This window comes from Spea bombifrons, chromosome 2, assembly GCF_027358695.1.
Source record: "Spea bombifrons isolate aSpeBom1 chromosome 2, aSpeBom1.2.pri, whole genome shotgun sequence".
NCBI classification, from domain to species: Eukaryota; Metazoa; Chordata; class Amphibia; order Anura; family Pelobatidae; genus Spea; species Spea bombifrons.
Window position 1 is genome coordinate 61123075 of NC_071088.1, and position 27203 is coordinate 61150277.

The following is a 27203-nucleotide window of genomic DNA, read 5'->3' on the forward strand; positions in this document are numbered from 1 at the left end:
CTTTACCCCTTTAAGGACTGAAGCTAATTTTCCTTTTTCTACACTTAAGGACTAAATGCATTTCGGAGGATTCTGCAGAATCCCTCTATGCGTTTGCAAGGGGTGCACCAATGACCCCTCAGCTATTATATGCATTAAAGTACATATTATGGCTAGAGTGTCTAGAGGCCCCTGGGCGTAACTGTACTGTGCTACTGTATCTGGACGGATATACTCAGCATTACATGACCACATTTTACTAGTACTGCAGGTCTGGCAGCATGGAATGAAGAATGGAACCGGGCACCTGGCAAGTAAGCAGATTTGAGTATGTGCATGTCTAGGGCCCCTGGAGGGTCTTAATCTGACACAAACAATGGCATACCGCCTAACAATGTAGGTGTCCAAATTGGGAAACCTGTGTTTGGGTGTATGAGGAAGATGAGAAGAGGTGGAGAAGGGTAGGGCCACCCTTACCCAAAAGGGACAACCATCTGCCCACCTTACCTGACACTATTGTCAACAGGGGCAAAGTGGGAGCTGCAATGGAAGTAGGTACCGATACAGCACAGACCTCCATTGAGTTTTTTATGCTCCCTGGACTGGTCAAGGGAGATCAAATGGTCTCCCAAACCAGCCCATGCCATCCAGTGCCTGCTAAAGCAGCACTGTCCTGCTAAAACCAGGACTCTTGGGAGGTATGCAATGAGGTGGCTGCCCAACCTCTCTCAGATGCCAACTGGTCTTCCTCTCATGTGTAATATTTAATATGCATTCTGTAATGTGATATTGCATGTCATCATGTGTGCAACACAGAAAGTGCTCCACAAACTGGATAAAAAGCTTCTACTTACTAGTATTTTCTCAAATATACAGTCAAGAGACAATAATGTTTTGACTGTGTTTCTTCGCACGTTCCAACTCCACTACATATGTGCAGTACAAACAGAAGCTGCTTTGCATTTTGTGTCTAGCACACAACTCCACAGCTACCATCATTCCTACTAAACACCAGGATGTGATGTCATATCCGGGCATGCTGAACATTAAGACCTGCAGAGCTGGGTACAACATGCTTGGGTACAACATGAGTTTAAATGGACTAGTCCAGGAGGCCATCCTAGGCTGGAAGCTGCTTCCCATTTGCTGTACTGAAGCAAATGGAACTGCACCGTGAGCATGTAATAAGATACTTTGTACTTTATTCACTGGCATAATAAAAAACAAATTGATCAGAATCCACTGTATAATGCAGGTACAAATTCATGATGTGCACGCAGACTTCTCTTAATAGGCTGTATAATTGCGTAGCACCCTCTTGGTAAATATATACAGAATTATGTCAGTAAAACAAATATAAATGACCTGGGTGCTATATGAAATACGGATACAGTCTGCTGTGTTCTGTGTACTGCACACTCTGGCTGTGCTCTGGATCATGTCGCTATTCTGTATTGCATATGTATATATAATTTTCTAATGAAAGGCTCCAGGCCAGGTATTGCCCCTCTCACAGCCCCCACCCCTGCCTTCCTTAATTTCCCAAGAGGAGATTTGAATTGAACTAGTCATCTCATTATTGCTGTCCATATCCCAAACCCTCCCTTATTTTATTTTTTTTTCTCTTCCTATTTGCCCCCCAGTGTCTTTTTCCATCCGCCTCTCTCGATTTCCTCCTGATTCTCATCCCATAGTGTGAGATCCTAATCATACTCAACAGGTTACATAACGTGTAATGGAATAAATAAGCTTTTATTACAAACGTATTTTGGGTGCAATGATCTGCAGAGGAAGAGGGCTATGATGCTTTGTAAAAGAGACACTGGGGCACTTTACAGTGATGAGATGTGTGTGGGAGTGGGATAGAGATGTTTCAGAGCAAGAACAAGAAAATATAGTATTTCAAATGTAGGGGGAGGGGGAACTGAAGATGCCCTGCAGGGCAAGAGATACAGTATATACATATGCAGGAAGGAATGGGTCGGGGAGTGCTCATATTTGTATAACAAATTGGCAGCATTTACTGTGTTGCCTTCACGGCAAAGCCCATACATGTACAGGCTCACAATGCATTGTCCTTAAAGGGTTTACGGACAACCTGTTGTCCTTAAGGGGTTAATGTAACATTTATCCAGTAAAACAGACAAGAACAAAGGTGCCTCTTAACAGCAAATCTCTGATGTGCTATCACCCTTAACGCTTTTCCCTCCTGAGATATTATTAACATGTAGGTAATCCCATGCTATAAGACGTTATCTTTCGTATGGAATAAAAGAGGAAATCCTTTCATAACCTCTTATCTGCCAAAGACATTTGTGTAGTTTGAGAAAGATTAATCTCTCCACTGCCAGAGACGGGCATCTTGTTGCAATGTATGTCAGATTTTGGTATCTAAACTCAGAGACCCCTAAACGTAACCATCCTTGTGTTAAATACTGTCTTTTTTTTCTAAACATTTTTATACTATGTGTCTGCTTGTGACAACTGGTTCATTATAGATTATATGTTTACCTTTGATCTGTTAGCAATCCAGGTTCACATTTTAACTGATGCTCTACTCTGTCCTGGCCATGAAAGGGTTATGAGGCTATGCTGTTCTTGCATTATAATTTCATGTACAAGCAGAGCGTTTGATCTGTTCTGCCAAGATTTTCCATTGGCATCCATTGACATACTGGGATGTGACTTTCCAGTAGCAAAGTGACCTTGTAAATATTTTTTAAACACTGCCAACTGCGAGCTAGATTTGACTGCATGCAAAACAAATAATCATCAAACAAAATAAAAATAAATAAATAAAGACATTGGATGGCAAAATGAACAGCTGCTGTAAAAAAAACTCTTTTAGAAACAAGGATGAACAAATGACAAAAATGAGCACCAACCAAAAAGAAAAAAGGAAGTCTGCCGTATGAAATGTCAGGTGATATCACCTGCAATGGAGATACAAGTGTGAGGGCTGAAACACCAAACACCAAGATCATGTTTTAAATATATATCAAAATCTTATTTATTCCCATAACGAGATTAAAACTTGATGAGACACTGTCCTCTACCTCAAAGTGCAAACAGCCACTTGTGGCTTCATGTAAAAATTCAATATACTGGAGGTTTACATCATCGCTGCTTTTTCTTTATTCTCAATTTCATTAAGGCTTTAGGCAAAACAGCATGTAAAAGGAGGGCACTTGATCCCTGCAGTGTAAGGGAGGCCCCTAGGCCTAGTGGGTGCATTGAAGCAGACACTAATAATGTCTGCTGTTAATGACTTCTATAATTATTTATTACCAGTGTGTAGTAAGCAGTCATAATCTAAAACTAAAGAGACAGAGACTTAGGGGATGTATTGTAAGAAAATTGTATATTACTGAGAGTGTAGTAACCTCTACCTCTCAGAAGTCGTAGAGGTTAATACAGTAAGGGGAATTATGTGTGCATGGGATAGGCATGTGGCTATCCTCACTATAAGCCAAGGACCAGTAAAGGTTTAAGTCTTTACAGCAGAAATAATGGGCAGACTAGATGGACCGAATGGTTCTTATCTGCTGTCAATTTATATGTTAATATATATGTGACTTTTATTGATTTATAATGAAAAAAGGTGAATATAGTAATTTCTATGCATTGCAGATATGTGCATGTATGTGTATATATACAGTATCTCACAAAAGTGAGTACACCCCTCAAATTTTTGTAAATATTTTATTATATTTGTTCATGTGACAACATTGCAGAAATGACACTCTATTACAATGTAAAGAAGTGAGTGTACAGCCTGTATAACTCAACACACAGCCATTAACATCTAACACCTTGGCAACAAAAGTTTGGAAGTGGAAGTGGAAATGTCCAAGTTTGGCCCAATAAGCCAATTTCCCCTCCCCGGTGTCATGTGACTCGTTAGTGTTACAAGGTCTCAGGTGTGAATGGGGAGCAGGTGTGTTAAATTTGGTGTTATCGCTCTCACGCTCTCTCATTCTGGTCACTAGAACTTCAACATGGCACCTCATGGCAAAGAACTCTCCGAGGATGTGAAAAAAAGAATTGTTGCTCTACAAAAAGATGGCCTAGGCTATAAGAAGATTGCCAAGACTCTGAAACTGAAAAATATTTACAAAAATGTGAGGGGTGTACTCACTTTTGTGAGATACTATATATATATATATATATATATATATATATATATATATATATAAGAGAGAGAGAGAGAGTTTTAAAAGGCTTCAAGCATTACCTCTTCGTGTGCTCCCTTTCCTGCCTCCCTTCATTTCCCAATGGGAGATTTCCATTGAACTACTGAACGAATTGTATTGAAATTGGTGGTATCAATGGCATAGTGACTAGTTCAGTATTCTTATAAAAGCAAAACTAGTTGGTATGCTGCTAATATGGATAGTTTCCGCATTTTATTATGGACCCAAGTTGCTTTACAGGATAGTACTCACGCCAAGGACAAACGTCCCTCATAAACTCCAGAAACTGAGAAAAGGTCTTTAGTGATACTTGATTGTCACCAAGCATCTAAAGAGTAGGGAAATATCCATAAGATATTCCGAGAAAGACATGTTTCGTCAAAAGAATAGAGGAAAGAACAAAGATGTAATGCAAATACTCTCTCTGTCTTTCTTAGCTCATCAGTAGGACCCATTGTTACCTTCTTACCATACCAAGAATACACAGGCAGCACTTTACTGCAGCAGTAAGAAAGGAAGGTTTTTGATCAAGCCTGCTATAGGACTTCCAGAATAGACAATGTAGGTATAAACCAAAACAGTATAAAATAAAGATAAATTGCAATTCTATTTTAAGTTGTTACTCATTTATAAATAAACATGTCTAGTGCACTAAAAATTCAGTTTCGAAATTGAATAAATGCACAACACAGACTCAAATGTCACACTGTGTCATGGGCTATAGACTTGGCCTTTTCAGGTGACATAATTATAAAATGCCATCACAGTCATCTGGTAACAGTTTTAATACGGTTTCCTCCCTCTGGCAGAGGGTAATATTTGGCCCTATGGCCCATCATTGAAAAGATAAGACATAGCAACCTGTTGAGTTTTATTTGTAATTTCCTCTCTCTCGCTCTGTAAAGCATTAATTGCTATATTTGGTCCACTCAACAGATTTCTATACCGTGTTCTTTCCTTTCTTCCCTCTCTCCTCATCTATTCTCACTCCTCCCCCCACCTTTTTTTTCCTCCTATGTTTTTCTCCCTTTTGGTTACATTGCCTCCACTCGGGGCCTCCCCCCCCCCTCATTCCATCTCCCCCTGAGCTCTTAACATCTCAGATAAAAGACAGTGTGCCGCAGAGAGTGAGTGACGCTCTCCTTCTCGTGTGGTAGCGTGGGAAGATGAAAGTGACATGTTTAGGGTTATTAAAATATTTTTTTTAGCTAGTTTTGCTAAGCGACTGACGGGTGGTTAACCGTTTGAGGGCAAAAGTGCTACTGTAATATGTTTCAGGACTCTGAAGATAGAGAAGAAGTGTGTAGTACAGTCACACCAGGCTTTTCCAGCTGGGGAGAGACCACATTTTACATGCAATTTATCTCAGATAACAAGAGTTACATGCAACAGTGACTGCCCAGAAGGTAGCGGCCACCCTACTTGTCCATAGCTTCTTGTCAAACTTCATAGATTTAACCGACGTACTCTTCGAGGCTTTCTGCCAGTAAGGAATGTGTTAGACTGGAAATATTGTTTAATACCCACTGTAAGAAAGTGAATAGGTTATCACAATAGTATGTATAATTACTAGAAAAAGAAAAGCTATATAAGGTTCTCTTTTAAGCCAAGATTAAAAAGAAAGAAAAACAACCTTTAAGTATTCCGGGTGCTATGGTGGCAAGATCCATTCAATGCACACTCTGGGTACCAGGAAGATGGATGGTGAAAACGTACTTTGGAAAGCCATTACAAATTTGTCAGTCTATCCTCTCAAGACCTCAACCGTGGACAATTAAAATTCGCCATTGCAAAGCTAAAATAAAAAAATAAAGAGGATGACAAAAACAGACATAAAATAAATAATCCACTTCATGCCCAATGGCAGTAGATTTGGAAATGGCATCTGGTTGTGCAGAAGCGTGCATACATACCTCTGCGCACCTGATGCTTGGATGATGCACTGCTCCATTGACTATAATGGAAGTCTAGTGTTTTATTTATTTTTTCAATCATTTTTATGCCACAGGTGGTGGAGGAGGGTGGTTTGTGAATTGTAGTCAAGAGCTACAGGCAAGGAAGTTTTGTTGCCATAGTATTCAGGACCTTTTCCAAGTGCAGTATTTCTATCTGTAAAACTTTCAATTAAGAACTTTTTGGCAGTGAAGGGATACATACTATCTCTGACTTCTCAGAGGCCATTTGATTCCTTTTAGGCAGGGCTTTTTAGTCTTGGTAGCATGTACAAAGCTAGTTCCTGAGAACTTGGTACATAACCAAACCTCAATAAACTGTGCCAGGGATGCTTTATATGTTCTCGTAAATTCATCCATGCAAGCGATCTCCAGGCAGGTGAGGGGTTACTGTAAGAAACACATCCCTAGGACACTGTGTGAGAATTTTAATTAACAAAGACGTGTCTATTCCCTTGACGAAAGTCAGTGACATCAAAGGTCAGTCTGGGGGACACTAATTAGAGTGGTCTGCAGTGGACATAAGATATTCTATCAACAAAGACCATTAGAACATGGGTGAATCAGTCTGGAAATACCTGGTATTACAACACACCATCACAGCCCTTCTATCACAAGAAGCTATGATTTGCCCATAATACCGTATTTGCTCGATTATAAGACAAGGTTTTTTCAGAGCGAATGCTGTTGAATGAATGTTGTCTGAGCACGGGGAGAAGTCTAAAGAAGCACTGGTAAGTCGGGGAGGGTAAGATTGGCATATGGGGGGCGCTTTAAAGGGCTTTCTGGAGGCAGAGTAGCATATAGGGGTTAAAAAGAATATCAGGGAGGCAGAGTGTCATATAGGGGGTTAAAAGGAATGCCAGGGAGGCAGGGTGGCAAATAGAGGGTTAAAAGGAATATCAGGGAGGCAGAGTAGGATATAGGGGGTTAAAAGGAATATTAGGGAGGCAGAGTGGCATATAGGGGGTTAAAATGAATATCGGAACCAGAGTGGTATATAGGGGTAGAGAAGGCATATCTGGAGGGGCAGAGTGGCATATAGGAGGGTTAAAAGGCATATCTGGGAGGCAGAGTGCCATATCCGGGGGTATAAGGCATTGTTGGGGGGGCAGAGTGGCATATAAGGGGGTATAAGGCATATATGGGGGGCAGATGTGCATAACTGGGGGCAGGTTGGCAAGTAAAAGGAGATAAAAACAAAAAAATGCATTTTTCTCAATCATAGTTTTTATGAAATATGAAAAAATTGTTTACATGTGAATTAATATTTACTAGTAAAACTTTTTTCTTATAGGGTGGTCTTATATTCAGACTTTTTCTTTTTTTTCCTAAATTAATATTCAAATTTTTTGGGGGTAGTCTTTTTAATCAGTCGTCTTATAATCGAGCAAATACGGTATGTAATTATGATGGTCCAATCCCAGGAAGCTTTGTGTTGCAGGAAGAGCGTGGTTGGCCCTGTATAATGTGTAGTTAAATCTCAGACTTTGTTTTGCTTTTTTCTCTCCAGAGCAACATGTTGGAGTGTAAAATGTTGTCCGGTAATTCTCAGTTTTTCTCTAGGATTAATCACCTTCGATTCCTCGTGCTCTCAAAAAAAGAAAAAAGTCTGTACCTCTTCATAATTTGTTTGCTGCACTTTTAGAAAGTGGCCTTAATGACAGGACATTTCCTGAAACCACTGTAGAGATTTCTGAGACCATAACTCCAAGTTCACAGGGAAAGACTTGAATTACTGATAAAAAGGCAGAGGTCAGAGGTATAAACCTCCTGCTAGAGGAACCAATTGTTCTTGGGGGACTCTATCCTGAATTGAGTGATTTTGGTGGAAGGTTATGAAGTTTGCTGCCATACCAGATGATAGATACGGCTCACAGAGGTGGAAGACATTTTTTTTAAAATGAAGGAAGCGAGACGGGATGGCATGTTGGATGTAATAGTCTATTATGGGACTAAAATGATATGCCATGTAATGAGGCCAGTGTGTTCTTTTAGCACACTAAATAAGTATCTGCAGCAAATTGCACTCACTGTATCTTTGTCAGAGGTGAAACCAGTTTATGTGAAAGAGCACAGTAAGATGTTGCGAATTAAGGACTAATTTATGAAATAGTGCCAAGAATAGGGATTTTTTTTTCTCACACCAATCCTATTTGTTTAAATAAGGAACTGTATTAAAAAGTCAAATTGTTATGTTATACACCATATGTTTACTCATTGTACAACATGGCAGAATATGATAGCACTATATAAAAGAATAAATATTAATAATAAAAGGTTTTTATTAATAGGCACTACCTAGGAGAGATAGACAAGAGGTTACACAGATTAAACCTACTTGCTCCCTGCATCATTGCGTGGATGAATTTGGAGAAGTTGTCTGTGATTTATAGCTGGAAAAACAGTAAACTTTGAGAGATAAAATACCAGATAGGATGTTGGTTTATTGATACTAAGGTAGCAGTAAATAATACCTGCAAGGTATTTATTACACTTTGGTAGTAAATGGTGTTGTCAGATAGAATAGTACAATCAACTAGACTGGCGGAGGTATGGACACAAGGATGGCAAGCAAGTTCTGCGACTGGAAATGTGGTAATACCCGAAGAACCTTACATTGAGTTTCCAGGCAGAATTGCAAGCACTGAAATGATTAGATGAGGGCCCAGCAGAATGATGATGTAGGGTTATAGCAGAGAAGATAATACTTTCTATGTTTAGGGCAGATTTCTACTGAAAATTCATTGAGAAGAATATTAATGATTCATTAACGGGACCACAAGTCTCATGGGCCCCCCATTAAACTCTTCTTAAGACGCTTATGTTTTTGAGGGATCTATTTAGGATTCATGCTGTTTTAATGAGGATGTAAACCAGAGCCTAGGATGCAAAATAATCTTTGTGGATTGATTGAGATCTTACACAAGGCTTGTATAGGTCTATCTACCTGTATATGTTATTAATGCATCTATCTAACACTATAATATCACATCTTTTTTCTTTTTGGAAGAGAATAAAGAAATTATGATAATGGGTCAGAGGTGCGAAAGAGAAATATAGAGAAAAAGATCGAATTACTGATAGACACCTAAATAAATATGAAAATACAATGACTGCCACCTTCTGGAGATAGAGTGTTCTGTGAAACATACAAACATACAGCATGCTAACTTTTTTCTCAGGAAATTAGTTGCCCTACAATATAGATTGCAATATCTGTGTAAAGTAGTGATCTCTGAACTTCAAAGCTCAAAAGTGTACAACCTGGCACATGATATTATGTCATAGTATGTGTTGATACCCACGTGAGACAATTGATCAAAATATATCTTGGTCATTTTGATTTTTCAAACTAAAAGCAGCAATTAAAGGTGTCCGTAATTATACTTCTTAGTTCAAAATATCTCACAAAAAGTTGGTGTCCCATCTCAATGTTTTTTTTTTTCTTAACAGGAGGGCCAAGTGGTAGCAAGGAATCCAGGTGAGTTTCTTTGGCAAGAAGAGGTAAGTGCACCCTTGAAACTCCTAAGTGATACCCCAAAACCTTTAGTAAACAGAACCCTTATAGCTTAGCGGTCGATTTTCATAAGCTGGTATTATCTGTGGGTAATGGAGTAATTTCTAGTATGTGAACAAATGGACTTTGTTTTTAGACTGATGAAGGGACCAAATGTTTGGAAACCATTAGAAATGTTATTGAGAATATATTTTTGTAAACAGTTTTCTTTAATTAGAGCTGATGTAAGGTGAAAATGGCATCTGATGAGTGTCCTTGAGAAATGATTCTGACCACCTTGCTTTTCACCACATAAGATGTCTGAAGAGTTTGTGGCAAGTTGTTTCTTGCCATTGCCAAGACCAATCTCACTGTGACAGTTTAACCATTTCCTTCTTGATATCATCAATAATTTAGTTAATTTTCTGTCACAAATAGAGCATCCCACAAAGGTTGTCATTGAAAGCCTTTCTTTATTGGTTGCCATAAGCCATTCTCCGTCAACGACGGAGCCATTCCATATTGCGGCCATGTAATCTCTTCTCAATCAGAGGGGAAAAACAGTTAAGGATAAATGAAACAAACTACTACTTGCTTATCTAGCCAGTTTTGTACGTTCATAGATAACATCAGTGAGTCCAGTCAGTCAGAAAAAACAGGCAGACGTGCAAATCAAGACGTCCACTCTGTAATGCTTCTCCTCTGGTAGCTGAATTCACTATTAGATCTAACAAGGCGCGGTTGATGATTTCACCTAAAGGAGTAGAGCCAGGTTCTGTGTAGCATTTCTCCTAACCAATTAATCAAAATTATTATCTATTAGCTCTCTGCCTTTACTTTTAATAGGAAGACTATTTTAGAACAGTAATCTAAACTTCAAAATTTCTATTGGCAAATTGCAGGGCCCCGTTAAGCTTTTTTTAATAATATACATTAATTTCCTCATGATATAAGTAGATATATTAAAGCAATACAGTATATCAGAGATTGAAGCTCCATACAGTGTATGAAGGGACAAAGTTAAGCAGATAATGTTTTCATGGGCAGTGGAGGATAAAGAAGAAAAATCATGGATGATTCATAAATCAGGAAAGCAAAATAGACAGTTTGGAGAAATGTAGGGCAAAGGTCTGTTGTTTGGGATGCAGAAGATTGCAGCATATCATTGAATAACTGATCATGGAAGTCATGGATCAGCAGAACTGAAAAGACATAAAAATAGAAGTCAAGTGGATAGTGTTGCACTGCGCCTGGTCAAGTAAAGGAGAAACTAAATAAATGATGAGGGGAAATGAAGCAACATAGTAAAAACATTTCTAGCGCACTAAATTAAAGGTCCTGTTCCATTAACGTTTGTGTTGACTAGATGGATCATTAGAAAAACAATCCCTAGTACTGTTCAATGCAAGAAACCTTCCCAGAAATAAATGTTTATAACGCAAAACTTTGTCTCTATCATAATTTTGATGGGAGCACTTAACTATCATGTGACACAAAATAAGGCACTAACAGAATGTTGCCACAGAAACTGAGCGAGCTTAGTGAAACTCTGCAACCCCCAATTTGTGTTACCCACTATATTTAAAGGGACATTGATATCTAGTACATACAGTAGCTGGATACTGCTGGCACTATATTTTCATTCATCTAAACAACACAGATTTTATACTACAAGGTACTCTGCAACATATGTATACATTGAAGCAAACCTGTCGCCAAAAACATCCTTGATATTAATCAGTATGGCGTATAAATACTGTGTACATACATTGCATTATTTTTTATGACACAATATGTTTCTGTTGCTAGTGGCTGCATAGTCATGATGCAACTTAACTTGCACTTCCTGATTGGCAGCAAAATGACCATCTTGTAGTAGTTAAGTGATTGCTTACCTTCCAGCGATGACCACACTCATTACATAATACAAATGTTGTCATTGGCTCATCAGCACTGCGGGTCTGAACCTGCAGAACAATCATAACAATACAAGGATTAACATGGTCCATCATCCTGCCAAAATAGAGCAAAGAAGGAAAGCATATTGAATATTTTATAGTTTAGGTTAGCATATTAATGGTACAGAGTAGCTTCAGTCCTAACAAGGGATTTTCATCAGCGACAGGCTCCCTCTACCTGTAACACATTCTGATATATCCTTTTTACTTTTGTTAATCTCTCCTCTTTCTTTTGCCAATCACTCTTCATTCTCCTTGCCCCTTCCTCTTCCTTCTCTACTCTGTCTTTACTGTCACTCCTCACCCAGCCCTTTGCCCTCTGCTTGTTGTATCCTTTATTCTCTTTAATATAGTTTTCTCTTGTATTGTCACAGACTTTTTACCAAATTCAGTTACTATGTCTATCAGCATCTGTCATACTAAGAAAGCTCTCAAGTCTTGGTAGAGGCTGGGGAGTACCAGTTCTTTTGTGCAAACCTATTTTGTCCTGTTTTTCTATCTATCTATCTATCTATCTATCTATCTATCTATCTATCTATCTATCTATCTATCTATCAGGACCACAACATTTATTAGTGAACAGACAGGGTTGGTGGCACCATATAAGCAGATGAAGCAGCTAATAATTGTGAAATGGAGAAAGTCATACGAGAGGCGACAGGATGATTTGAAGATGTGATGGGTGGTGTGGTAATGTCCAGTGAGATGATTAGTTCCAAAGATGGGTAGCAGTGTGTTAGTATTTGACTGTGTTGTGACTACATTTATGTGTGCTTGTAAGCCTACATTACATTGCAGTCTATATGGAACATCAGTAAGCAAGAGAAGAATGTAATGCTGATTGTCATAAACCAAAGTCAAGTCATCTGGTACCTTTTGTCGTAGCAAATGACACCCTGCAGCCAGGCTGTGCAATGGCAGGGTATGGGAGATAGCGAGTTTATCAAAATGTGAAGAAAAAACACATTTCATAACCTTGTAACTAGTTTATGTATAAAATGCTTCAGGGTGTTGGCGAGGAACCCTGTATGCTGTGACACAAAGGGACAATATTCTAAAAATATCTCTACACAGCAAAAGACAAGAAAAATGAACACCAAAAGAGAATAATACACTATTGAATATACCATAGAGAAGATCATACACTGTGTACTCTCTGTAAACATGATTCCAACAGAACTAGATAAATTATTATGTATGTAAACAAAAAACGTAAACAGAAAACCAGAGGATGTGCAGTAGGATTTTCAGGTTCTATAAGAAACACACAGCAGGAGACTGAAAGGACCGAGGAAAAGAAACACAGCAGGAATGAAACTACTAACTACACAAAGATTAAGGGCAGACAATGAAACAGACAACAGGATTTGAAATGAAAACCCATTAGAGAAGAGCAAAGATGAAGGCAAAAGGCCAATGTGGCGACAGGCGTAACACCTGTTATTCTCTCTGTTACATACCATATCATTTCCGAAAGTTGCATAGCCAGGTTATGTACCTTCCCATATGTGACACAATTCCTGCTCCAGTTAAATACACAGCAGCCATTGCTATCTAAATGTCATGCTGCAGATCATCCCTGTTTCCTTTTAAGCCCCAAGACAGATATTGCAAATTTCCCTTAATATGTCAGCTGGATCATTGAGACACAACTGCCCCTTGGGCTAGTCCAAATTTTTCAAACTGGGCTGGTCTGACCAGCCTGCTCATGAAGCAGGAGTGTAGACATGTAACATGTTACCTGAAACCACTGTAACAACACAGCAGACAGGTAGGCTAGCTGCCCTCCCTTAGGCATGAAAATGTACACCTCTGTCCATAAATAAAAGGTTATTTATGTTTCAGAAGTTGCTGTTTTTATTTTTCCTTCATGCTCAAGCAAATTAGAAAACAATAGCATTTCTATTTGTTCCAGTTAGTGCATATGTGTTGTTATACTTAATTGACTATTAGTTGTGGTCCGGCATTATTGTTGTTGTGTGTACATATATATATATATAACCAAAAGTATGAGGGCACCTATACTCATCTTACCTATATGCTATATAAGCAAACAAAAATAATAATATTAATGTGGGCTTGTTGGATATCCCACTTGAAAACCATGGGCATAAACATGGAGTTGCTCCCATTTGCGACTATAATAGCCTCCGTGCTTATGGGAAGATTTTCCACAAGATTTTAGAATGTGTTTGTGGTAATTTGTGCCTATTCAGCCGAAAGTACATTTGTGTGGTCTAGCACTGATGCGGCGTTAGTAGACTTGGCTCGCAGTCAGTATTCCACTTCATCCCGAAGGTGTTCAGTGAGGTTAGGATCAAGGTTAAGGGGCCTAGCCAAAACCCTAAAAACAGCCACAGACCATTATCCCTTCTCCAGCAAACTTAAAAGTAGGCTCTATGCACTCCTGGCATCCACTAAACCTAGATTCATCCATCGGACTGGCAGAGAACGTTTCCACTGCTCCAGAGTCCAGTGGCGGTATGCTTTATATCGCTCCAGTCGACAATTGACATTGTGCATACTGACCTTCGGCTTGTGTGCAGCTGCTCATAGAACATAGAAACATAGAATTTAATGGCATGTAAGCACCATTCAACCCATCTAGTCTTTCCATTTTACTGATCTAAGACTCAGGTCTTAATCAGTCCTTGATCTTGTCATCGTGACCACTGGCAGGTAAAGTGAAGAAAACTGATAATCTTGTTATCATGGCACGTGTTGTGGGTGGGATATATCAGGCAGCAAGTGAACATTTTGTCCTCAAAGTTAGAAGCAGGAAAAATGTATCTGAGCAACTCTGACAAGGCCCAAATTGTGATTGCTAGATTACTGGGTAAGAGCATCTCAAAAACTGCAGCTCCTGTGGGGTGTTCCCGGTCTGCAATGGTCAGTATCAAAAGTGGTCCGAGGAAGGAAAAGTGGTGAACCAGCATCAGGGCCATGGGCGGCCAAGACTCATTGATGCACGTGGGGGGGCGGTTAAAGGCTGGCCCGCGTGGTCAATTCCAACAAACGAGCTACTGTACCTCAGAATTTAATGTCAGATAAGCACCATTCAACCCTTATAGCAAGGATAACTTTATGCCTATCTAATGCATGTTTAAATTCCCTTTTTGTATTAGCCACTACCACTTCTTTTAGTAAAGTAAAACGTCCTTACGTTACATCTAAACCTTACCCTTACATCATACCATCTTTAAGCTATGGCCTCTTGTTTTAACATTTCTTCATGTCTGATGTTTTCTCCTTTCTAACTGAGGTGCCTCCCCTTCCTAAAACTAAGCCAAAGGTGTTTATTTAGGCAGTCGGCTAGATCTTAATCCGTTATTTATTTTTAATCATATTATTTATTGCCTACATTTTCTCCTTTTACTTTATATCTAAAAAAATGTTTTATTACCCGTTTCTGTTAACCTGGTAATTTTCTCCTCTGTGTGTCCTTTGGCTTATCAAATAATGTGCTTTGCCTCCTTAAGCTTAGCTTTATATTTGCACTCATCTTCCTCATTCTGAGTTTGTTTACAGTTCACAAATACTACCCTTCACTCCTCCAATATTTGTGCTACATCTGCAGAATACCACAGCGGTTCCCTTTTTATTTTCTTGCTAACACGTTAATTGCAATGTTCTGCTTCCTTCACCTGAACATCTCTCTAATAAATCCATTTCTCCTGGACTCCATATAAATATGTCCAAGGTAACAAAGGCTCATCTACATCTTTTTCTGTTTTAGAGAAATCAGCCTTTCTAAAAAAGTAAATCTTAGTTTTAGTGTGGTACAGCACGCCCTCTGTCCTTATATTGAACCACACTGATGATCAAAGGAGCCCAAACGCTCTCCTACAGTGACTTCCGAATCCCCTATAACAGTAACCTCATCTTTTATTGAGATTTTAGCTGTTTCTTCAATTAGCAGATAATCATGCTTGTCCAGGGGGTCTGTATAGCACACCTATCCAAACAATTACAATATTTCTAAGTTACCCAAACTGTCTCTAGCATCCCCTCCTTACCTTTTATCCAGTTAACTTTTCAGCTATTTCTTACATAAACTCCTTCTTTTCTGCCACCTCTATCCTTATAACACATCATAGGTGCCGCTACAGGGGGCAATGTGATTCACCACAAAGCCCCTAAAACAGTAGCGTATCTATAGGGGAGGAGGCGAGCGGAGAGACCACCTCCCCTGGGCCGGTCTTCAGGGCCCCGCCGAGACAGCTGCAAGATTGCACACCCAGGCACTATGAGCTCTGGTCTGGGTAGGAGGTGTCCTATGGGCAGGGCTAATTAGGGAGATCAGAATCTCCCTCCAACCGGCCCAACATTATGGAGCGCAAGGTCTGTTACTTCAGACCTCGGCTTCCGTGCTCCCTAATCACTAAGTGCCGGCAATTGATACCGAGCGCCAGGATATGACGTTGTACCACCACGCTCTGCATCAATAGTGTCTGTTTGTAAGCTGGTGTGTGTGTATGGGCAGGTGTGTGTAAGAGCAGCAGGCCCGGACTGGCCATCGGGCACACCGGGCATTTGCCCGGTGGGCCGCGGCCGGGCCAGATTGATTTAGGGGCTAATGGAGCTGCAGCTCCAGGCCCCTACCTTAAAATAGGCCCAGTCAGGACCGGACTGACTGGGCCTATTCGGCCGTCCTTAATGCAGGGCAAAAGGGGCACCTGCCCCTTAAGCCCGCAGCAACTGCGACCGGGCCCGCAACTCTAGCAGCGGGCCCGCAACTTACCTGGCAGGCGCGCGAGCAGCGTCTCTTATACCGCCAGGGGGACGCAGGACTCCAACAGAACCATGTGACGTACGCCACGTACGTCACATGACCCTGCTGCGCGTCTGCTTCCCCTGTGTAGATCTGCCGGCGTCTGCGAGCGGCGCGTACAGACAGTTCAGGTAAGGGGGTAAGGGGGTGAGGGAGGTTGTATGGAGTATGTGAGATTGAATGAAAGAATTAATTAATGAGTGTATGTGAAGGAGTGAGTGAATGAATGTTTGTGAATGAGTATATGCAAATGAGTATCTGAATGAGGGAATTAATGAGTATCTGAATGAGGGAATCAATGTATGAATGAATATCTGAATGAGTGAATGATTATCTTTGAATTAGTGAAAAAATATTTGTGAACGAGTGAATGAATATGTGTGTGTGATAGCATGGATGTGTAAGGGGGGCAAAGATGCAACAGGCAGGCTGTTTTGGTGGCAAAGATGCCACAGGCAGGCTGTTTTGGTGGCAAAGATGCCACAGGCAGGCGGAGGGTGCGGGTGTCAGCGTGGCAAAGCCTGTCCTGGTGTTTGTGATTGGGTGTCAGTGTGGCAAAGCCTGTCCTGGTGTTTGTGATTGGGTGTCAGTGTGGCAGAGCCTGTCCTGTTGTGTGTGTGTTTCGGTGTTGGTGTGGCAGAGCCTGTCCTGGTCTGTGTGTTTTTGGGTGTCGGTGTGGCAGAGCCTGTCCTGGTGTGTGTGTGTGTCGGTGTGGCAGAGCCTGTCCTGGTGTGTGTGTGTGGGTGTCAGTGTGGCAGAGCCTGTCCTGGTGTGTGTGTGTGGGTGTCAGTGTAGCAGATCCTGTCCTTGTGTGTGTTTGTGTATGGGTGTTGGTGTGACAGAGCCTGTCCTGGTGTGTGTGTTTGGGTGTCGGTGTGACAGAGCCTGTCCTGGTGTGTTTGGGTGTTGGTGTGCCTGTCCAGAGCCTGTCCTGGTGTGTGTGTCTGGGTGTCAGTGTGGCAGAGCATGTCCTGATGTGTGTGTCTGGGTGTCAGTGTGGCAGAGCCTGTCCTAGTGTGTGTGTTCGGGTGTCAGTGTGGCAGAGCCTGTCCTGGGGTGTGTGTTTGGGTGTTGGTGTGGCAGAGCCTGCCCTGGTGTGTGTAGGAACACAGAAAAGAACCCCAGCACTCCAATCAGCTTCCAATCCTTAGGTTACTTTTTTCAAAGAAAGCAAAACAAAAAAGCAACGTTTCGGCCAAACGTTGCTATTTTTGTTATGCTTTCTGTTTTTGTTTTGCCCTTTTTTCCTGCTAGCTCCCAGCTTCCTGGGAGTTGAGTGCTGAACCATTTCTTCTTTTTTTAACTGTCCTGGTGTGTGTGTTTGGATGTCGGTGTGGCAGAGCCTGTCCTGGTGTGTGTTTTGATGTCGGTGTGGCAGAGCCTGTCCTGGTGTGTGATTGGGTGTCGGTGTGGCAGAGCCTGTCCTGGTGTGTGTGTGTGTCTGGGTGTCGGTGTGGAAAAGCCTGTCCTGGTGTGTGTGTTTGGTTATCTGTTTCCTTAATTTACAGAAGGAACTATTTCATTTTTACTTATCCAGAGATAAAATGCCCTCCTGAATTTGTAGTGACTTCAGGGGACAAAACATTCAAGGCCCTGAAATCATTTAGTGGAAAAGGTATTGTGTTATTTACTCTATAATATTTATTTAAAGGATTAGTTGTACTAAATTGTGGCTTCAGGCTTCCCATGTTGAATGACCAAGTATTATGTATATGTATGTACATATATGTTTTTTCATAAAAATGGGCTGCTCAGTCGGAAATGCCCGGGCCTATTTTTTGTCCCAGTCCGGGCCTGAAGAGCAGTGTAGGTATTTGTAAGCTGGTGTGTGAGAGTATATGTGTGTGTAAAGGCAGGGGTGTTTGTGAGGGCAGTGTATACATGTGTGCGTGTGTGTGTGGAGAGGCATATGTTAGTGCAGTGTATGTGTATATATATATATATGTGTGTGTTTGTAAGCTGATGTGTGTAAGGACAATGTATGTATGTGTGTGGTCAGGTGAAGGTATTTGTGTGTTTGTAAGCTGGTGTGTGTATAAAGACAGGGGTGTCTTTATACACCCCTTTATAGGGGTGTGTGAGGTCACTGTAGGTGTATATGTGTGTGTATGGGCGGGTGTTTGTAAAAGCATGTGTGTGTGGGCAGTTGTGTGTAAGGGTAGTGTATGTGTATATGTTTTTTTTATGGGTATGTTAGTGTAAGGGCAGTGTGTAAGCGCAGTGTCAATAAAATAACCTCAGGAAAAAAATAGCGGGGGGACAAAATTTTCAATTCTTGCCTCGGGCGCAAAAGGAGCTAACAACCAGACAGCGCGAGAGCCTGTCGCCCTGTCTCTACACTTATTTGTAAACTATAAAGAAAAGCTTTCAGGAGTTTTGCCTGTTTCTCAGGTCTTTTAAGTATTATGTTAATCAAATAAAAAGGTATCATTGCATACTGTATTTTGGCATCGTATTTTTATATATTTATTTCTTTATCTCAGTGGCATGATTTAATGGTGCCCCCCCATATATTGTTCCTTAAGGCGCCATTGGACCACTTCCCAGTCATTTTCCTTATTGTACTATGTCTGCGTAACTGTCACAAAATCCACTTTCTCACTTGTTACCAATGCTGTAAGTTTGTGGATCTTATTTCCGACACTGCGAGCATTTGTGCACATAACTCTAAATCTACTATCTTTCAACCTGTATGTCACAAATATACCTTGTCTTGATTCATCCATGCAATGTTGTAGATGGGGAGCAGTGTTGCCCTGTAGCATCCCGCTGCCCCCTATTAGTTTAAATGCCTGTTAATAAAACCATTGAACCCATTTTGTGACGCTCTTGATGCACAGTGCTTGTGGTGATGTTGCTTCTAGGGGCAATTTGGTATTCTCTAGTGAGGGATGCCACAGAGGACAGGCGATTATTATGCTCTACATGTTTAAACACTCAGCAGCCCTGCTCTGTGAGTGAGCCTTCTCTACCGCTTTAAGGCTGAGCTGCTCTTACTCTTGAACATTTCCACTTCACAATCATAGCACTTAAAGAGGACTGAAGTAGATCTAGCAGGGCAGAAGGTTTCCAAACTGACTTGTGGCAAAGGTGGCAGATTTTAAGCTCCTGTAAGTCATGTGTAGCTGAAACACCAAACAATAATTAGGAAGGGTGTCCACATATAGTTTTATATATATATATGTGTGTTGCGTACCTGATTGTAGGTGCAGTTCTTCTTTTTGCATTTGTCACACTGTAGTAAGTCTGTCTGAGTTCCTCCTGTCTTTGCCATTTGATGCTCCCTTATTGCTTCCTGTGTCAGGGTGTTTCTAAGCTCCCGCAGCTCATCACTGGCCATCTCCTGCCGCATGGGGAAAATGCTATGAGCTGGGTAGTGACAAAATGTTGAATTGTGCTTATCTTTTGGGACACTAAAATGGAAACCACTGATATCTCATTAAAGAAGTATTAATACACCAGTTTGTCAGACATAAGTGATGTGTACATTGTTTAACTGTTTAGCTAAAGAGTATTGTTTCCAAAACACTCATTGAGTATATTGGTGGTTGCAGCATGACTCCTGGCAGGCGTATAAGCATTGAAGGGTGTGCATTTGAAACTTCTAGTGCTCTTTCCTAGCACAAACGTTAATGACCGAACAGAAGCCCACCCAGCACATGATGAGCTATCTAACAGATCATTACAAAATTCGGGGGTTCCTTGTTTCACATGGAAGGAGGGTTTGAGAAGGAATGTAGGAACAATCTTTAAAAACAAAATATGTGGATTTCATCTGAAGACAACTGAATAGGGGTTGCGTATTAAGATTGTATTGCAAGTTGTAAAAACAGACAAGTCAGGAGTAACATGCCATTGATTGCTATGGTACACTACACCAGTTTTAACATTTTGCATAAGATTTACTTTAGTCTCACATCTATAATTACACATATAATTCATTGTTACCTCAGCTGTCATAATGGCAATATTCTGTGGTGTCACGACTCTACAGAGGACATTCCGTCTAAGGCTGGGATTCTTTGGATCCTTTAAGTTGCTGATGCGGCTTCTGACCCTGTTCCTGTATTTCATATCAGTGACCTTCATCTCTTTGTATATGCGTAAACATGTTAAGAAGAATAATCCTCAGCTGGTAGCTACCCAAACCAATTTATTGGACATGGAATGTGTCTTTCCTATAGTTAAGTAACAGAGAGTGGACCTATACACTATGGAAACGTCTCGTTTAAGGTGGTACAGCCATATTAAGAAAAAGGATATATTCTTCAATTTCAAATCCAAGTCGTTCACAGTTTGTTCCAAACTGTTTATAATCATCTATTAAAGGGAAATGCATGTTTCAAAATCTTGCAGACTATCACGCGTATCCCTACATTTCTGCACAGTGTTTAGTGCTTCTAAATTGTTTCTGCAAACCTGTCAGTTCACACTCTGCAGTGCAGAGTACTTAAATGTCTTTTCCCTAACACCTTCCCATGATTGTACAAACTTTTTACCATCAGTCTTCAAAGCAGATGCAATCATCTCCACGCATTTGTCCCTCACAGAATCGCCGGTCAGATAACATGGTGACAAAACACAAGAAACAGAAGGAGGGCTGCAGTCACCTCGGGGACTTGAGAGCCCCACCGTCCCTCTGCAAAGAAAATATAACAAAAGTTACCGTAAGTCATGGAAATTCACTTGTAGCTTAGCTCAAACCCTGCCTGATGATAACCTCTCATTCCTTATGTCAACTCCTGGTTTGCTGGATCCATTACAAGAAGTTGTGGGGGAGCTGAGGGAGCATTTTCTGTGAGGGAGAAAAAGCAAAATGAAACAGCTTAGAAACTCTCATCCACACAAGTTGTCCTGTGCTGAGAAGTGAAGCTCTTACCCCTGTTTTGTGGAGTCGTTTGTTTGTTTGCTAGAAGCACTAGATGTATCTCTGGGAGAACTGACAGAGTGTCTCCTGTAGATAGGTGGCCACATTTGGGGAGATCCCAGTAGGAGAGAAAGAAACAAAAATTAATTTAAGACCCAACACACAATCTTCCTTGCTGTACACAAGGAAAAGTGGGCTTCAAGCATCTGGTCAGTGGCAAGAATTGTTGGACCACAGAGGAGGAGGGCATCTGCAGCTTCTATGTCAGGTAAGTGTTTATTTTTTTTCCCACAGAGTACTTTAATATGCATTCTTCTTTAGTGGGGATAACAGGGACATTAAACATGTCCCTTTACTTGAAGATGAACCACCAATTTCTCACTAGTGGGCAGACAAAGACGTTATATGAAGCCATAAAAACTTCTCCAATTATGTGTTATTGTTGTTGTTTTGTGTACTTTCAGAATAATTTATGGAGGACTATCATTACAGTAAGTGCAAATTAAAATTTTGTGGGATGTCAATAAAGTTAAGACAAGACAAACAACTTGGGATTTGTATGTATCCAGATCCAAATCATGATCCTATCTGATAGGTCTACCTCTCCTCAGCTGGTTTGCTGGATCCACCACGAGGTGCATGAGTAGAAGACCCTAGGGAATGTCTTCTGTAGGATGGAAAACATGATAAAAAGCTGGATGTTGGCAAGACAGAAATATAACTTAATTTCACCTCTGTCTCCACACAAACCCCGATTTTACTAGTGAAACTTTTACCTTTCCCTTTTGGTGTCAGTTGCGGATTTGCTGGATGTATCATGAGCTGTAGTCAAGGAGTTGAGAGAATGTCGCCTGTAGAAAGTACAGAAAGGCACAGAATTAGTGAGTATGAATAGGTAGTGAAAGACACATGTTCATCCTATGCTTTGCAAATTTCTGAACATTTATGCATTTTATCCAAACAAAGGATGAAAGGAAGGTCTGAAACAATATGACCCACTAAGCTCAAGTGAAAAGGTTTGTTTAGTGTTGTTTTTCTTTCTTGATTACATACTGTATGGTAGACCATTCCTGTGGATGGTTCTCAGAAACTCAAAACTGAACCATTTGGGTTTATGTTGAAGACTAAAGATAACACAAGGAACTCTAACCTTTCTTCTTTGTCTGTCGATGGCTTGATTGACACATTAGAAGCTCCCATAGTTGATGACCCCAAGCATTGACTCCTGTAGAGATGGTTTATAAATGTTTTTGGATCCAGACCAATATCAAGAAAAGACCAAAAAGAATATGCTGTATTAATATTACTTTGCCACACCCTTCCCTCATGATACCTTTCCTCTTTGGAGTTGCCGGAACTCTTACAAGTTACAGAAGATCCCAAGACTGGGGAGTTGAGGGAGAGTCTCCTTCAGGAATAGTATTGTAGAAAAATCTGTTAGGCAGTTGTACCTTGATTCATGTTTCATCTGCATCTAATATATACAAACAATTACCTTTCCTGTTTTTGATGGGTGTGGGATGATGGCTGAACGTCCGTAGAATGTCTCCTGCAATGTAGATTAAATTACTATGCAGTGTCCTTATTCAGATGCAATTAAGGATGTACCTGGCAGTAATGCACAAAACATTCTATCCTCATTGGACCTCACACTTCCACTGCATAGCTTGTATAACAAGATGTCCGGAGAAGGCTTTAAATTGCTTGAGAGTCTCATTTGGGTTTAACTGCAGTGCAGTCCCATTCATTCATCTCCTTGGTAAGCAATTTAGCAATGCATGGGGTACTTTGACCTAGTAGCGGGCTAAGGCCATATAGTGTGACAGAATCCCAACTATTTATGGCTTAGATAGGTGTTTTTTGAATGGCATTCACTGGGCATGGCATTCTTACTTTGTTTTGTGTAGCTTGTAGAATACTAAGTCACATCTGCACTAATTTACCCATTTATCAGTCATAATTGTACACAATCAACTCTGAACTCACAGCACATGAAGACAGCAATAATGCATCCTGGTTGTGCAAAATGACAGAACCACTTGTGTAACTACAGGAGTCGCAGCTGCAACAGAGCCCGTGCCTCTAGGGTGCCCAGTACGACCCCAGCGACGCCTTTTTCCTGTCTCCTCGTACCGGTTCAAAATTGCTTAGAAAGGGCTCCTCTGATCTGGACCTCACCAATCCAGGTCTAAACTATGTTGAACCTGCACGGGAGACATGGGAGAGATGGAGTGTGTGTGAGTATGAGTAAGTGTGTGTGGTTTGTGTGTTTACATATGTTGTAAGTTGGAAGGGGGGGGTCAAGAGTAATGATGGCACAGACTTGCTGTTGAAGTTGGGGGGCCGGGTGGAATTTTCACAACAGGGCCCTGTGGTTTCTAGTTACACCCCTTAACAGAACCCTCATAGAATCGGTATTTTATTTCATTCAACATCATTCAGTTGCCATTTTAATGTATGTGCCAACTGCATTTGGACAGTATGATTTATTGCTGTTAATAACACTAAGCTCACAGAAGGACGCACTGCAGTCACACTGAGCCCTTTATCAACTCCATTATCAACTCGTTCAAACCTTAACCACAATACTTTACCGCTTCAATTTCTGGTCCTTAAGGACAGGCTGTTGTCTGTTGTGTTGGACAGATTTTTCAGAACTATCACTGCACGTGGGAAAGGAATTACAATAAGAAGTTAGTGATATTTTAATTTTACTGCAAAAGACATTACATTAGGTTCAGGTTATTTATTAAACTATGAGTTTCTTGATGAGTTGTGGAACCTTGAAATGTTTCAACTCACCAACTTTGTTGTGCATTTCTAAGGGCTATTTTTTTTATTTATATTTTGTTAACTGGTGACATACAACTGCAAATATAGGAATTTATAGGACATTAATTAATTAATTACGGTAGCTACTACCTCTACTATAAAACATCAAACATCATGTGGCCCTCCTTAAACCCAGAATAACATTAAAGAACATTTTAACGTTCCTCTGCTGTAACAATTGCTTAATGGGCGGATTTCAAGGAGATTTCTGATCTCTCCAACTGGCCTATTTACACTACAGCATCACAACAGAATGCATTGCTCACCCATATTATGTAAAGAATACTAAATATTAGAGACATGAGTACAGTGAACTAGCTATTTGTTCAGAGAACTTGGTGTTAATTGTCGTGCATCGGGGCCACCTACCTGGGCTTCTCTGATTGCCGTTTCTTTTGTAGAGGAGTAGTAAGCCTTAAATATAATGTGAGTGGAGAGACAGTTAAGGCAAATGGTAGATGATAGAGAAGATCAGTAGGATGAAGGCTGCCCACATGACAAATACTGCCTTTTTACAGCTCACTAACCTCCCTGTTTCGGCCATTGATGGAGATGTGAGTCCTGTATTCATTGTGCTGCCTTTCGCCTTGTATGATGCCTCTAAGAGAAAATAGCAATATCCTTATTGGAGGAAAACACAATAATCTTCCTTCCTATGGCTCTACGTGAATATCAAGTCATTATAACTAGTAGGTCGAACTACCTTCTGAAAAACCTTTACAAACTTGCACTTTCAGCCCGCTTTAGGACCCAAAAACTTCTTTGTAAATCTTTTTCTCCCTTGATCTCGCTCTTTTTTTAGAGTTGGATAGGATGGTATTGCGGTGTTATATAATGCATGCTTAAACTGCAGAAAGTGCAGAAATGTGTTTATAAATTAAACTGTTTAAATAAAAAATCCTCTAAGTATAGCTTTACCAGCCCCTTACTTTTTAAAATGTTCTTCTTCCATTACCCTCACTACTCCTTTCTCATGCCTTCTATTCTCACCCAGCAGTCTTTTCCAGTTCTTGATGATGGTTTTGGCAAGCTTTTGAACCTCATGTTCTTCAATTTTCTTCTTTAACTTGTTTACAGTCACCCCAATCCTTGTGCTCTGCGGGTTAATGGGCGAATAGGCAGCTCAGTTGCATTCCCAAAACAGACACTAACAAGCAATAAGCCAATCACCTCTGGACCTAAATATCCATTTAGAATCTATTGGTGCTTTGAAGTAGGATCAGGAGCTATTCTTACCCGTAAGAGAGGCACAGTCATGTCAAACTTTTGTAGCTCTTTCAGTAGATCCACAACCTGGTCCTGAAGCAAGAGAGTAAAAATTCAATGACGCATAAAGAGAAAGGAGACACATTTATGTTACAAGTAAGTAGAGGAAATTAAGAGAAACTGGGAAGCAAAAGCTGGCAATTTTTGAACAATCTGAAAAGAAAGAGTAGCGGGCTAAACTATACATATAAAGAATAAGAGATGGTATGTGCTGTTTATTTTTCTTTTCATCCTATTTATCGTGTCCTTTAAGATAATTTTTATCTTATGTATTCTGTCCCTTCAACTTTTTTGTTCCTACCCATCCCTTTACTCTCAGCGTGCTAAGCCTTCCCACTGCTCTGATCTTTGACTATGTTCACCTGTTCACTTCTGACTCCTCACTTGTTGCTCACTGTCTGTACCCCCTTCTCCTTATGCCAGGCTCATGTCTGATATTAACTGTCTACATGTAATTTTTTTGACAGCACTAATTGTATCTACCTAGATACAAGATATTTTTGGGTCTGTTTACTAAAAATGGAGTGGTCAGACAAATGAAGGCTGCATGCATGCTAACACTCGCAAAACAACTTGCAGATTCAGTAATCTTATATTTTCTGTGTTACAGGCGAGGTAATGCATGCAAGAATAGGAAGGTTAGGTAGAAGGGTTGAACTTGATGGACCTAGGTCTTTTTTCAACTTTTTGAACTATGTAACTATGTAACACATTTACCTTTTAAATAACCCCGTTAGATTAACCAAATGATCCAAAGCATTTTACTGCATGTAAATCTGGGCATGTTTTATTCCTTACTCTGACTCTACTAAAAGCAGAAAGCAACCCTAAACAAACTTCCTACACATGTACTCAAGGTCTCCTATTTCAATCAGGAAGGGATAGATCAGACATTTTTTTACTCCAACACCATGCGAAAGCTTGCACTGATCTGCATGAAGTAAAATGCAATTGAGTCCATGCAAAACAACAAAACTAATTTTGGGTACTAGACTATCCCTTAAATTAATAACCATCCCTCTGGCACCCTGGCACTGCCACTCCCCCTACACTTTAAGTTGCACCTGTTGTTTTCATTCCACTTTACATAAGTCCCCTTTTTCTTATTTCATTAAATTTCTCCTTCTCTTCTCTCTGCTAAGCCCTACCTCCTTTCCTCAAATCAATCCCTTCGCCATGCTTTCCAGATTACTTTTCCTTTTAACTTTTCTGAACGCATTCTCTCCCACAAACTTCCATAAACCTCACCATACTTCCTCCTTTGATTTTCTTCTCCAGCCTTCTCCCAATTTTCAGTAGTTCCTCTTCTGACCCCATATCTTCCAATGGAGCAGCAACAAGTGAATAGATATAGGTAACTGTGTCTGTATGTCCTTCTGTTTGTCAGTGATTATATAAGTGCAAGTGGCTTTAGGGATAAACACATTTCTGTGTTGTTATCTGTGTGTGTTTTATCAGGCACTGTTTTCAATTCATGTGTTGCTACAAGTACATGTTCTAACAAACATTCCTGCCCCACTTGTGAAATGTGTCCAACCCTGTTGTGTGTGTGTATATAAGATATGTATTTTATATCACTGAGTATATATATATATATATATATATATACAAGTTTAGAGTATATATGAGCTCCTTTTGCTAAGTGTCAGTAGGAAGGCGTGTCCAAAAATATAAATAGTCCCAAGGTCCTTTAGCTAGAACCAGGAGAAGGGGGGGGGGTGACAGCTGTATGCCCAGATTACATAGCAATACACACAGCATATTGACTAAACAATAATACAGATCTACAACACACACACTCACTACAAACTAAAAGCATATAATCAGAATTATGGCCAAATTGGTGCTTGTTTGTTTTTTGGGGGGGGTCTTCTGTATTACAATTT

General features: G+C 40.4%; 1 protein-coding gene across 1 annotated transcript; it reads right to left on the reverse strand.

The window, feature by feature from the left end:
- Positions 1 to 10076: 10076 nt before the first annotated feature.
- On the reverse strand, positions 10077 to 26960 carry LOC128472553 (transcription elongation factor A protein 3-like). The gene is made up of 19 exons (XM_053454453.1): positions 26566 to 26960; positions 25288 to 25350; positions 25042 to 25147; positions 24579 to 24651; positions 24421 to 24465; positions 23814 to 23882; positions 22715 to 22768; positions 22553 to 22627; positions 22370 to 22444; positions 21996 to 22070; positions 21821 to 21886; positions 21232 to 21306; positions 21073 to 21147; positions 20852 to 20991; positions 20616 to 20672; positions 20301 to 20455; positions 19549 to 19695; positions 11519 to 11590; positions 10077 to 10825 (listed from the first exon to the last, which is right to left on the reverse strand). Exons 1-19 carry the CDS (start codon positions 26632 to 26634, stop codon positions 10817 to 10819), a joined length of 1500 nt encoding a protein of 499 aa, XP_053310428.1. The 5' UTR covers positions 26635 to 26960; the 3' UTR covers positions 10077 to 10816.
- Positions 26961 to 27203: the final 243 nt, after the last annotated feature.

What these genes read in the sequence shown, in the direction of transcription:
- LOC128472553 (XM_053454453.1), bottom strand. Translation starts at nt 26,634, where the DNA reads ATGGGGTCAGAAGAGGAACTACTGAAAATTGGGAGAAGGCTGGAGAAG. An exon ending in AAATCAAAGGAGGAAGTATG is followed by an intron (nt 25,351 to 26,565) that starts GTGAGGTTTATG and finishes CTCTTGCTTCAG; the next exon opens with GACCAGGTTGTGGATCTACT. An exon ending in TCAATGGCCGAAACAGGGAG is followed by an intron (nt 24,466 to 24,578) that starts GTTAGTGAGCTG and finishes ATTATATTTAAG; the next exon opens with GCTTACTACTCCTCTACAAA.